We start from the raw sequence: 14,405 nt of genomic DNA, 5'->3' as shown, positions 1-14,405 counted from the left end.
AATCTCATGCCTGAAATGTGACCTAGGAGTTGCTACATTCTCTCCAGGTTTGATTTGTTGAAGTGTGCACTTGCCTCCTTACTGTGGAGTGCTTAAGCAAAACAAATGTCGCATGAATCAAGGACTTTTCTTTTGTCAACCTCAGGAAATATATCTGCATTTCTCAAACCCTAAGAGTAGTTACTCCTAAAAGCCTGGGATTTTGTACATGAGTGACTATGATTAATAAGCCGAAGCGAGGAAACAGAAGGCTTCAAATATAAAACCATAAAAATAGATGCTAATATAGGACAGACTGTGTGAAAGATCGCAAACACAGCCACATGTGTACATTAGAAAGATGTTACATTAGGGCTCATTTAGATAATTAAACTGTAGTTCTCTTTTTGTAGTAATTACCTGCACTATTTCATGAATAGTGCAGCAGAAGTTCAACTTAAGAGTCACAACACTGCTTTTACAATACATCATAGTCATAAAACTTGGGCAATTTTTTTTTTTCAATCTAATCACACTTTACAAAAAGCCACCAAAATTTTCGCATGTGACAGCTTCATAGGTGAACATTGGACTTGATCTGTTGCCCGTAAAAAGAAACTATCAAAAACTATAGTGGTAGGTAGAATTTTATCATTTTCATTTGAAATGCTATAACATTTTTATATGCAGAGTCAACAAGCAAAGAAAAAAGCTTGACTTTTACGTGATCATTAAACCAGTTCTTGATTCTCTTCTAGACACTTACTGAGTCTTTCCTCATCATTTTGTCTTAGACAGTGGTTGTGGTGGTGGGGATTGGTAGTGGCTAGCTGTCATCAAGCCAGCCTCTAATTCTCAGTGTTCTTTCTTCTTGTGGCCTCCTTTCTGACTCCAGATCACCCTTCCATTTTCCCAAGTCTACACTCAGTAAGGGAACCGACTCCACGGCACATAACCACCACCACCACCACCACCGCCACTCTCAGATGGTCTTCAACACAGAGTGTTGGCTTCCTAGAATGTAGAGATTAAAACCTAGATATTTAGTTCTAGAACCTTAATTGCTAGATGAGGCCCGGAAACAACTGCCTTGAGTTGATCTTTACGTCTTACACCAAAAATATTCCATGATGTCTCCTCAAAACCAAACAACAGTTTACCATATCTAGTAAAAAAATGTCTGCCTTGTGCATTATGCTCTTTTAAGATCAAAGTGACAACAACAACTAGAAAGATTATGTAGGAAGTTTAAGGGTTAGTGAGTTTGTGTTAATGGGAACTCTGAAAGGGAAAGTGCGAATGTTGATACAACTCAAAGGGATGAAAAAGGTCACTGAATCACATGTGACACATACACTGTTGAACTAATGTATGTTTTGCTGTGTATATTCTCAACTATAAAATAAATTTTAACAATATAGTTTACATTTTAAAATCTGGATAATTCATATGACTACAAGGTTCCTCGTGCCATATGTACTCTCTTTATTTGGATTCCCACTAAAAGCAGAGCCTGAGACAAAAATTGAAGCTGGAATGAGGGAAAACAGAGAATGAGTCAGGAAGAGAGAAAGTCAGTAAAGGATGCATTTTGGGGCTGGTCATAGATGTACTGTTGCTCTGAAAGGAAGTAAGTGGGATATAAGCCATCAACTCTTCTCATCCCTGGACAGTGCAAATGGTTTATTTTCAGCTATTATCTGAAAGGTTGGTAGTTTGAATATCTCAGCAGCATAGGGAAAAATGGTCTAGTATTTCTTTCCATAAGATTACAGCCAAGATACTACAAGTGCATGCAAGCTGTTCACCAGGGAACCATCAAAGCAAGCAGTCAAGTCCCTTCGGGACAAACGCCTCTCCAAGACTGAAACTCAAAGGGAACACACGAGCAGGCATGTGAGCTTGCTGGCAACCATGTTGGTCTATTTGTGAGTGAAAATGGGGAAAGGCAGCAATGAAGATATGAGCTGATTTCCACCAAGTTCCACAGACTCCTGTAGACTTTGAGATGAAAGAGAGAAGAGGAAGGGCTGGTTGGTCTGACAACTTGGGAACTCAGAGCCCATGGACATTGACCTAGCCACAGAGGGCTAAAGCTGAGAGTGAAGCATCAAGCTGATATAAAGTGAGGAGAGACACACAAAAATACCCAAACTTACAGAGTGCCCATTTGTCCTAGTTTCAATGGCTTGATGACCAGAGCTCAACTAAAGGAAGATAAAGAAATGAGATAAAGGAAACAAATGCAAATTGCTACAATTTGATGAACTTGACCAATATTTATGTAGTAGCTAAAAATTCTACCTGAAAAGGAAAGAGTCTTTACATCAAGGATCAAACCTATCCCCTCAGCATACAGGCTACCTAAAATCGGGGCAGAAGAGGCTATAAAGGCACAAAGTGACTGGCTTACAAGTTTTCAAGAAGGAGCTTAGTTGCTGAGTGTGTGGGGGAAGGTAGAATCCCCACTGAAATGTTCTCATCTTGTCTAGATGGATCTGGTGAAAGGAGATAGGGATAAGATTCTTATGATTCAATAGTGTGTAATTGTTATCATGACTAAATGTGTTTGTCACAATCATAAAGGTAGAAGTTTTGTAACATAAAGTGGAGAGTAGTTAATCTTACGTTCCAAGAACAGAGGACCCTGCGACCATCAAAGGAGAAGAGCATGAATGGAATATGGAACCCGATCCAGAGAAGCAGCAACACCAGAAATAGTCAGAAGGATGGCATAGAGAGATAGAGCAGCTGAGGACTCTAGACTCATGGAAAGAGAAAGGCTGTGTGCTGGCAGCCAGGAAGCAGACTCACAGAATGTGCCCTTTGGTTGTTTAAATGATTTTATATTCCTAAGTATTTTTGTGTACATCCAAAAAAAATTAAAAAATAACAAAAACAAAAAACAGAGTGAATAGAAGCAAACACTGTTAAGTGATGATGCATGGAGGGGATTGTAATCATTGCAATGAAACGAAATACAATAGGATGAGTGTAAAACTGATGTTCTCCCATGTAAACTATCACTTAATTCACAATAAAAGCTTTAGTTTTTTTAAAAAAAAAAAAAGATTGCAGCCAAGAAAACTCCTGGGATCTGCTTCTACTCTGAAACACATGGGATCTCCATGACTTGATTTTATGGCAAGAGGTTTTTGTGGTGGTGCTATGGGTTTGTTGTTGTTGTTGTTTACCAGTTTTGGTCTTCTTCCCTATGGTTGAGGCATGGCTGCCTCAAAGGCATTATTCCTACTCTACTTTTGTTTCCATACTCAGCCGGTTCCCTAGTTTCAATGAAAGTCCTAATCTACTTTTCTTTGAAAGGGTATAGTCCAACACAGACACATCTACAACAGGGCAGGATCAAAGGGATGTGGCACTAGGAACCAGTAACATCTGTGACACTTCCATATCCAGCCTCATCTCCCTCCCTCCCACCTCACATGCAAGTTACATTTCTGCTGTGCCAAACCACTTCCCCAGCTGTGTCATGCTGCTTCCCGCCCTGCCTTCTTCCTGATGAGAACATCTTTCACACATGGACCAATCATCCCTCAAGGCTCAGCTGAAGCAACACAACATCTATAAGCCTACTCTGTTGTTAGTTGTCGTTAAGTCGATTCTACTCTGCACCCAGCCAGGTGTGCAGGGTAGAACTGTAGTCCATAGGGTTTTCAAAGCCGACTCTAGGTCCCTACAAAGGCTTCTGATTTCCTTTGTCTCTTCACAGAACAATTTTTCAAACCTTCCTCAGACTAGTTCTTACTGAGTATAATTATCTGTGTCCATACTTCTCTCCCCTCTGTACTTTCAGAACCTTGAAGACAAAGTCATATTTTTTTACGTCTGTTTTACCATTTCTAGTACTGAACTGGGTAGAGAATGTTTCCCAAGTCATTTGATGAACAAATAAATGATGAATGCAGAGACAAATAATTTACAACATGTCTTCAAACCCATTACTCAATTACTCAATCTTTTGTATAATTGAAGTTTCTAGCAAGCAACAATGTGTTACTTCAGGTAACAAATATTTGCTCTGAATACTAAAACCAAGAATAGGTTAATAAATAGCAAACATTCCAATGATTAATTCATCTTTGCAAGAAACTTCTCCAAAGTCAGTGATGCCAAGTGTATTACATAATTTAAACACATTATACATAATGTATCTATACTGTTTAATATTTAGCATTCATTTTGGCTCAAGTCATTGTACCAGGTGTTTTCGTAGTTTATTAGCAAACGGCAGCTTCATAACTGCAACAAAAATATTAAGCATAACTTGAGAAACAAAACATAATCATTTCAAAGTGATATGAAAATCCCAAAGCAAAATCTTAATAACAGATGTAAAAATGGAATGATAAATCCTGCAGGTGTACAGCCTCAGTGGAAGTAGAGGCAGACGCTGGCTGAGGATCCAGTCCCATTTCAGTCTGAAGAGCCCCCAGCAGGGATTTTACTTCCTCTCAGAACTGAGGGAACTGGCCCTAAATCCAACATGTATAGGACTTTAGAGCACACAAAGCAATCTCCAGCAACCACTGCCTCAATCTCAGCGAAGTGAGATTCCATGAACTGACTGGAAACTTTTTTCTCTGCAGGACCATGCCCACAGCTATAGCTTACATTACTGGGCTTTGCTTTATTGCACTTTGCAGATACTGTGTTTTTTCACAAATTGAAGGTTGGTGGCAACTCATCCTTGAGCAAGCCTATCGGCGCCATTTTTCTACTAGAGTGTGCTCACTTCACAGATTTTGGTTATTCTCACAACATTTAAAGCTTTTCCAAAATGCTACTGCACACTTAATAGATGACAAGATAGTATAAACATAATTTTACATACGTTGGGAAAATAAAATGCTCATTTTATTCAAAATTCACTTTTTATTCAAAATTCACTTTGCTGTGGCATTCTGTGATGGAAGCAACAGTATCTCTGAGATCTGTCTGGACTGCCTTTTAACAACCAAAGTATCATGACATTTCTGGAACTCAACTCTGCCATGGCCAGAGATGAGGGTCATTAGTGTCTTACTGCAATCACAGAATACAGGAATCATGAAGAATGTGGCAAAGCTCATTGTCCTGAGATGGCCAAGGATTTGCAAGCTTTACAGGCATTTGGAATCTTTGTTGTTGTTGTTAAATGCTGCCTTGTCAGTTCTGACTCAGCGACCCTGTATAGGGTTTCCGAGGAACAGCTATTGACTTTGAACTGGCAACCTTGTGGTTCAGTGTCCGGTGCTGATCTTACAACAACACATCAGGATTCCAGGTTTTCAATGAGCGGGTTTGAAGTCTTCATCTTCCCAACACCAACTTTTTGATCAGTGTTGTTGTCATTGTTAAGTGCTGTACAGTCTGTTCCCACTCATAGCAACCCAGTAAACGATTTCCAAGGAGAGGCTGGTGGGTTTGAACTGCCAACCTTGTGGTCAGCAGTCCAGTGCGTAGTTTAGTGTGATTTCTAGCATCAGTGAAATTGAGCCTCAGTTCTTATACTAAATAACAACCACCTTGTAAGATGAGAACCCATGGGTAGTACATAGGATCCAAAGGATCAAAGATGACAGTACACACAAAGGCACCTCAGAAGAAAGTCCTGAAAATTTACTTCTAGAAAATCATAAGGATTGCAGTTTTATTTCAATACATATGGGGTCATCATGAGTCAGTATTTACTTGACAGCAACTGTTTTGGTTTAGGGGTTTGTTTTTGTTTCCTTAAGATTACTGTGAGAAAGAAATGACATCGCATATGTAAAACATAAAGCATAATGCATAAAGGCACTCAGGAAGCATTCTCTATGAAATCTACACAATTATCAATGAACCAACATTTCCTCCTATAAAAATGCATTAAAGCATCTACCATGAGGCATTCAAATGTGTCCCAACAAGGTACCTTGGTCGGCCCGTACCTGTCATGGCTTTCATCAACGTGTGGATGCAGGTGGTCTTCCCTGCCCCACTGGGACCCAGAGTCATCATTCCATGTCGAACCCTCTGTGTTTCAAACAACTGGATGACTTTCAGTTTCCAGGGAGGATGGTTAATTAAGCCAGCTCCTTCAACCTAAAAACGTTTAATAAAAATTGCATTATATCAAATCCACAATGGTCAGGGATTTCCATTGTGTTCAAGATACACATAGGCATAAAATCACGGTATTTTTAACACCATCAAACTGAAATCCAAAACCAATAAGAAACAAGAATTTGTCTTTGGGAACTGAATACAATTATACTCAGATTAGCATTTCAATGAAACTTTGTTTTAGGAGCAACTTAAGAACAGAGATTCAAAATGGTAAAATGAATTTTCAGTGTTTCATTTAAGAAACGATGCTTTGTTGTTTTTGTCAGGTGCTATTGAGTCGGTTCCAATGCTATGCACAACAGAACAAAACAATGCCTAGTCCTCCCTCATCTTCACAATCATTATGCTCGGGGTCCTTGCTGCTGTCACCTTGATGCTGTGCCAACCTCTCTCATGAACTCTTCTGCTTCTTTTCCACTGACCCTACACTCTGCCAAGCATGATGTTCTTCGACAGAGACTGCTCCCCCTTGTCAACATGTCTGAATGTGAGAGACAAAGTCTCATCATGCTGGCTTGTAAGGAAAAGTCTGGCTGTACTTTTCCAACATGGATTTGTTTGTTCTTCCAGCAGTTCATGGTACTTCTAATATTCTTCTCCAACACGATAACTCAGATGCTTACATTCTTCTATAGTCTTTCTATTCAATGTCCAACTTTCAAATGCAAAATGCCATGACGTGGGTCAGTCACACCTTAGTCCTCAAACTTATATCTTTGCTCTTAGACATTTTAAAGAGTGTCGTGCAGCAGATTTGCCTAATGAAATGCATTATTTGATATCTTGACTGCAGCTTTCATGAGAGTTTATAGTGGATCCAAGCAAATTGAAGTCTTTGACAACTTCAATCTTTTCTCCATTTATCATGATATTTGCTGGTCCACTTGGGAGTATGTTTTCTTTATGTGTAAATACAATCCATACTGAAGGTTTTAGTCTTTGATCTTCATCAGTAAGTATTTTACGTATTCTTTGCTTCCAGCAAGCAAGGTTGTATCATCTGCATATTGCAGATTGTTAATGTGTCTTCTTCCAATCCAGATGTCACATTCTTCTTCACATAATCCAGTTTCTCAGATTATTTGCTCAGCATACAGACTGAATAAATATGGTGAAAGAATGCATCCCTGGTATACAATGTTCCTGATTTTAAACCATTTATTGTCCCCTTAGTCTATATACAGGTTCCTCATGAGCACAATTAAGTATTCTGGAATACCTATTCTTGGCAATGTTATACATAGCTTGTCATGATCCACACAATCGAAAGCTGTGTAGTCAATAAAGCACAGGGACATATCTTTCTGGTATTATCTTCTTTCAGCCAAGATCTATCTGGTGTCAGTAGTGATATCCCTCATGTCACATCCTCTTCTGAATCTGACTGGAATTTCTGGCTGTTCTCTGTCAATGTACCGTTGCAACTATTTTGTATTTATCTTCAACAAAATTCGATGATTTCTGCATTCTGTTGAGCCACCTTGCTTCAAAATAGGCACAAATATGGATCTCTTCCGATCAATTGGCCAGGTAGTTGGCTTCCAAATTTCTTGGCATAGATGAGCGAGTGCCTCCAGCACTGCATCAATTTGTTGAAAGATTTCAATTTGCATTTTGTCGATTCCTGGAGTTGTCTTTTTTGCCAGTGCCTTCAGTGCTGCTTGCATTTCTCCCTTCAGTACCATTGAATCTTGATTAGAAAAAGCTGAACATCAACCATTTATTTTTGATACTGTGACTCTGTATATACCTTCCATCTTCTCTTCATGCTTTCTGCATCCTTCAGTATTTTGTCCATAGAATGCTTCAAGACTTGAATGTTTTCTTCAGTTCTTTCAGCTTGAGGAATGTTGGCAGTGTTCTTCCCTTTCGGTTTTCTAACTCCAGGTCTTTACCTATTTCATTATGATACTTGACTTTGTCTTCTCAAGCTGTCCTTTGAAATTTTCTGGTTAGCTCTTTTACTTCCTCATTTCTTCCAGTCACTTTAGCATCTATACATTCAAGAGTAATTTCAGAGTCTCGTCCGCCATCGATTTTGGTCTTTTCTTCCTTTCTTGTCTTTTCAATGACCTTTTGCTTTCTTCCTGTATGATGTTCTAGATGCCATCCCACAACACTTCTGGCCTTCGGTTGTTAGTGTTTCATGCATGATATCTATTCTTGAGATGGTTTCTAGAGCTATTCAGGTAGGATACATTCAAGATCATATGTTGGTTCTCATGAACGTCTTTTAATTTTCTTCTGGTTCAGCCTGGTCTTGCATAAGAAAGAACACTAGATGGTCTGCTCAACAGTTGGCCACTGGCCTTGTTTTGGCTGATTAAGCTTTTCCACCATCTCTTCCCACTGATGTAGTCAATTTGATTCCTGTGTATTCCATCGTGTGTGGTCCATGTGTTTAGATGCTTTTTATACTATTTGACTCCTGGTGTGGCACTGTGGGTTAATGCAAAGTCAGTTTGAACTGCAAGGTCAGTGGTTAAAGCTCACTAGCCACTCCTTGGAAACCCTATACAGGGCCACTGTGGGTCGGAGCCTACTTGAAAGCACTTAACAACAACATACTGATGGAAAAATGCATTTGCAATGAAGGTATCATTAGTCTTACAAAATTCTTTCATGCAATATCCAGCATCATTTCTATCACCAAGACCATATTTTCCAACTACTGATCCTTCCTCTTTGCTCCCAACCTTTTCATTCCAATCACCAGTAATGATCAATATATCTTGATTATATGTTTGATCAATTTCAAACTGAATAAGTGGGTAGAATTATTCAATTTCATCATGACTGCCTTTAGGGTTGGTGTGTAAATCTGAATAACAGCTGTATTAACTGGTCTTCCATGTAAGCATATGGATATTATCCTATAACAACAGTGTTGTATTGTACTTCAAGACAGATCTTGATATGTTCTTTTTGATGATGAATGTGTTTCTCTTCATTTTGAATTGTCTCCCATTAGTAAATGAAAGGTCCCAAATGCTTTAATCCATTCATGTCATCACAGTCAACTCTGCTCTGAGGAGGCAGCTCTTCCCCAGTCATTTTGTTGTGTGTGTGGTTTTTCTTAAAGTTTTTATTGTGAATTGAGTGAGAGTTTACAGGTTGTTTCCAACCACCACACTGATAATCGCCAATAATTATCAATACATCTTGATTGCATGTTTGATAAATTTCAGACTGAAGAAGTTGCTAAAATTCTTCAATTTCATCATCACTTTTGAAGAAGAGATTAGTAAATTATTCAAATAGTAAAATAATTTTTAAGCATTTCATTTAATAAAAGATACTTATGAGCCAGACTGCAAAGCCGTTTGAACTGCAAGGTCGGCAGTTCAAGTTCACCATTGCTCCTTAGAAACCCTATATTGCTTTGGGTCAGAACTGACTCAATGGCACTTAACAGCAAGAAGTAAATATTAGTAGCCCAAGTTGACTGAAATTCCATATAAATGTCAAGAAGACTTTATAAGTTCATATAAGTACTAAGTACTAAGTAGGTGCTCATCTATGAATATGTATATGGAAGTTTACAATGTGCCAAACATTATTCCAAATTTAATCTCTATAACAACCCAATGAGATAGGTACTATTAATATTCTCATTTTATAGATAATACAATGTTGTTGTTTTGTTAGGTGCCATTGAGTCCATTTTGACTGGGCCTGGGTCATCCTCACAATCACTGTTAAGATAGACGACCATTGATGCTGCCACTGTGCCAATCCATCTTGCTGGGGGTCTTTCTCTGACCTTCCACTTTACCAAACATGATATCCTTCTCCAGTGACTTGTCCCTCCTGACAATATGTCTGAAGTATAAGAGACAAGGTTTCACCATCCTGGCTTCCAAGGAACATTCCGGTTGTATGGAAGTTATTCATAGACTGAGTAATTTGCCCAAGCTTTTCAAACTTTTAAAGTTAAAGAGTAGGATTTGAGGGCAAGAAGTTCAGTCTCAGAATTTGTTTCCTTAACCATCATGCTGTGTCTGAATCCACTGAAAATGATGCTTTTAATTTCATTTAAAATCATTTTTTATAAAGCTCACACATCAGTGTCGGTTGGTTCTTTGATCTGTCTGATGCTACAAATTTCTAATGTTGTTATCTTCTAAATTATTTTACAATTTCTTTTTTTGACAATGCTACAAAAATATTTAGTCATAAGATGAAGAAATTATTTATCATTACCTAATCAAGAAATTCATATTTCATAATCTACTTTATTAAAGAAAAATATATTAAATTAGACCATTAAAAATTAAGAAACAAAAGCAAAAAAACATGTCAGGAAGTTGATTCTGACTCATGGAGACCCCATGTGTTTCAGAATAGAACTGCTCCATATCATTTTTGTTGTTGTAATATTAACAAAAGCAGATCACCAGACATTTCTTCTGCAGACTGCTAGGTGGGGATATTGTTGTGTGCCTTCACTTTGGTTCTGCCTCACAGCAAGCCTGTGGAGGGTTTGCAAGAGCAGCTGGTATGTTTGAATCACCGACTTTGTGGTTAGCAGTCCAGTTATAGAGTACCAATCAAGTGCTTCACCCAAAGACCATTCAGATATTTATTATAAATCATTTCAAGGAGTAGAAATGCATGTTATAAATGTGAACTAGTTGCTACTTCTATAGAACCAATTTTGATTGCAAACCCTTCTTCTTCATAGGAAAGAAAGCTTTTGTTCTTCATAGGAACAAGGTATGCATGCTTCATTTCCATTACCAGAGAGACTATAAAAAGTTGGAGCTGCACCAAGTATCAGGGAAAACCCAGAGAACTATTGCTGGATCCCCAGACCTCAAGAAAGAAATCACAGATGAGATTCTGGGTCCAGGAGGTGAGCACAGTAACTGAGAAGGCACATGAGATTCCTGGGTAGATCAAATCAGGAGCCTAAAGATCAAAGCAACATGGCAAACACCAGGGCCAAAGACAGTACCAAGCCAAGTAGGAGCAAGGCAGCAAACTGAGCCCTCACCCAGCCCCTGATGACCAGGCACAGTTCATCTCTGAATTTGGTATAGAAAGGTTCCATCAATAACTGGTCCATTTGCACAAGAATCGAGCCCCTGGCAGGAATCCTGGTATGGTGCTATAGGATAAACACTCAACCTCAAGGTTGGTTTGAACCTCAAGGTTGGAAGTTCAGACTCACTAGCAGCTCTTTGAAGACCCTATACAGGGTCATTATGAGTTGGAAGCAACTCAATGGCACTTAAAAAACAAAACTGGAGCCCCTGGTGGTACAAACCATTAAGTGCTCTGCTGCTAACCCAAAAGTTTCAGTTCACCCAGAGGCACCTCAGAAATAAGGCAACCTGTTGTTAAGTGCCACTGAGTTGGTTCTGACCCATAGCAACCTTGTATAGGGTTTCTGAGGAGTAGCTGGTGAGCTTGAACCGCAGATCTTGCAGTTCAAACGGCTTCACAGTCTGGCGCATTAACCCACAGCACCACACCACGACTCCTAATACTACTGAAAAATATCAGCCATTGAAAAACCTGTGGAGCACAGTTGTATCCTGACATGCACAAGGTCAATATGAGCCACAATTGGCTTGACAGCAACTGGTTGACATGCACGATGGCTGTACTGGCCACATGGTGCTGGAGACACCCTGTTAGAAGACTTGTCATTGTGTGCAATGGCCTCACCTCTCTGAACCAGTAAGTGCAGCCCAGGTGTGCTATTCTCCAAACCCACAGGGTTAAGCCATGTGCAAGCTTGATTCCTATTAATTTCGAAGGAAACAAACACAGCACTTGGAACCCTATGAAATGCATTACCTGTCTACCAATGGCTGCTTCCAGTTCAGGATAACCAGCTTTGTCCAAAAGAATATTTGGAAAGAGGTCTTCAATCAAACTCAAAAATAAGGGCTCATCCTCATCAATCTAAGAGGGAAAGGGAAGAGAAAGCAGATCACCTCTTTTAGCACAAACATAGCAAGTTCCAGACTACCTGAAAATGCCCAGCACAGACCAATTATTTTATTATGTTGTTGTTGTTGTCATTGTGTACCATTGAGTTACTTCCAACTCCTAGCAACCTTGTATATGGCTTCTAAGGCCGTAAATCTTTGCGGGAGCATTTTAAACAAGTATTGCTACAACCCATTTGTGCTTGGTTAGCTGACCCAGGACATTTTCCTCTGGGAATCCTACCAGTTTAGAGAGATTCATATCTCGTAGAACACGCATGACGATGGTGGATTCTGTATCTGTGGGGTTAGCTCTCTTTGCTGCTCCCAGCGTCCGCAGCACAGACAGAATGTTCCGCAGACCAAAGTCATAATGTACCTGAAGGGAGTGAGAGACACAGGCTTGATTCCAATATTAGGTTATCCAAGGGAACAAGAGCTACCCTGGTAGCTCAGCAGCAGTGAAGTGCTTAGCTGCTAACCAAAAGGAATGTGCTCCAAACCTACCACAAAAGGGCAGGATAAGTAAACCAATAGACCAGTAACCATATGACACACAGGGCTCCCCAGAGGGGGGAAGGCTAAGGACAACTCAGAGAGCTGTCTCTGTTCTGCTAACCCCATAGCTTACATGTGAAGAGTTCAATCATACCAAATTTCAACAACACGTGTCAAGTGAATCATTAAAACCCAACTATCTCCTAAAGCGGCTGGAAACATAGACATCACATAATACTAAGCATTTGGAGGGTTGTTGTTATTGTTAATTACCATCGAGTTGGTTCCAACTCACAGTGAATCTGCATGGAGATTCTGAGGCTCTTAAATCTCCCCATGGAGCAACTGGTGGGCTCGAACATTCAACCCTGTGGTTTGAAGTCCAGTGCTGAGTTCCTGCCATTATTGTTACTGTTAAGTGCTGTCAAGTCAGTTCCTACTCATAGTGACCCTGTATAGAGTTTTTGAAGAGTGGTTGAAGAATTTGAATCTCTGGCCTTGCAGTCCAGGGCTTAATTACAACACCACAGGTAATAAAATACGCATGTGAGCAAACGTTCATTAAAGTACCAATGACTTGAAAATGTTGCTGCTGAGAGTGCCCAGGAAAGCATCCTCTTATGTGGGAGTTAAACACCTGGGCATGCATGCTTTGAAAACCACACAGTGCTCACCCAGAGATCAACACAGGCTAACCATTCGATTCCATTTTACAAGAATCTTATGAACAAGGGCTAGCGGAGTGAAAGAAGTACAAGTGAATATTCTGTTTCTTATGGAAATAAAGAAGTTTTTATTTGAAAGACAAAAAGATGACTGAGAAAGGGCTGCACTAAGCAAAAGAAACCAAGCTTAGTGGTTAAAAAAAAAAAAAAAAAAAAAGGAGGTCAGACCTGGCTAGCAATGAAACTCTAAGGCCAATGTCAGAAGTTCTATTTGTTCTGAACACACCCACGTAAGAACTTCGGAACGGAACAGCAATGTAATCTGATTGAAACCAAGGATACAAAAAATAATGTAAATTCAAAGAAGTTTGGAATGAAGGTCAGAGGAGGGAAAGGGATTAATGTGTTATATGAAAATTCCATTATCTTTTCATTCCAATTTCCCATTAACTTTCTAAAGCCTCCTTGTATATACTGTCACTTTTGTTGATGTGGTTGGTATTGTTAAGTGTCATCAAGTCAGTTCAGACTCATAGTGACCAAATGAAGCTCTAGCCGGTACAGTGCCAGCCTCACAATCATTAAGCTTGAGCCCATTGCTGCTGAAACTGTGCCTATCCATCTCATTGGGGTCTCTGTCTTTTTCCCTGAACCTCCTCCTTCTACAGGAACTGGTCCCTCCTGATAATATGTCCAAAGTATGAAAAGACATCCTGGTTTCTAAGGAGCATTCTGGTCTGTACTTCTTCCTACACAGATCTGTTTCTTTTTCTGGCAGTCCAAGGTGCTTTTAATCTTCTCCAGCACCATAATTCAATGCATCAGTTATCTTACCATCTTCCTTATTCGTTGTCCACCTTTTACATGCATATGAGGTTACTGAAAAGGCACACTTTAATCCTCAAACTGACATATTTGTTCTTGAAAACTTTAAAGAGGTCTTATGCAGCAGATTTGCCTAATGCATTACATATTTGTATATATTGTTGTTGTTGTTAAGTGCCATCGAGTTGGTTTCAACCCATAGCGACCCTGTGTAGGGTTTCTGAAGAGTGGCTGGTAAGTTTGAACCATCGACCTTGTGGTTCAAACCAGCTTTGCAGTCCAGCACATTTACCCACAGTGCTGTTGTTGTTGTTGTTGTTAAGTGCCATCGAGTCGGGTCCGACCCATAGCGACCCTGTACAGGGTTTCCGAGGGTGTAAATCTTTACGGG

General features: G+C 39.6%; 1 protein-coding gene across 1 annotated transcript in view; it reads right to left on the bottom strand.

Moving 5' to 3' along the window:
* The window catches only part of DNAH5 (dynein, axonemal, heavy chain 5), a 408,072-nt gene that overhangs the window by 215,694 nt on the left and 177,973 nt on the right, over positions 1-14,405 (bottom strand). Inside the window, exons 39-41 of the mRNA XM_006874155.1 lie at positions 12,271-12,405; positions 11,893-12,000; positions 5,910-6,063 (exon numbers count right to left, since the gene is read on the bottom strand). Coding sequence (XP_006874217.1) covers positions 5,910-6,063; positions 11,893-12,000; positions 12,271-12,405 — 397 coding nt within the window. The remainder of the gene's footprint in view (positions 1-5,909; positions 6,064-11,892; positions 12,001-12,270; positions 12,406-14,405) is intronic.

This window comes from Chrysochloris asiatica, unplaced genomic scaffold (genome assembly GCF_000296735.1).
Source record: "Chrysochloris asiatica unplaced genomic scaffold, ChrAsi1.0 scaffold00264, whole genome shotgun sequence".
NCBI lineage: Eukaryota > Metazoa > Chordata > Mammalia > Afrosoricida > Chrysochloridae > Chrysochloris > Chrysochloris asiatica.
Note: the sequence above shows the minus strand (reverse complement) of the source record. Positions and strands in the feature narration are given on the sequence as shown.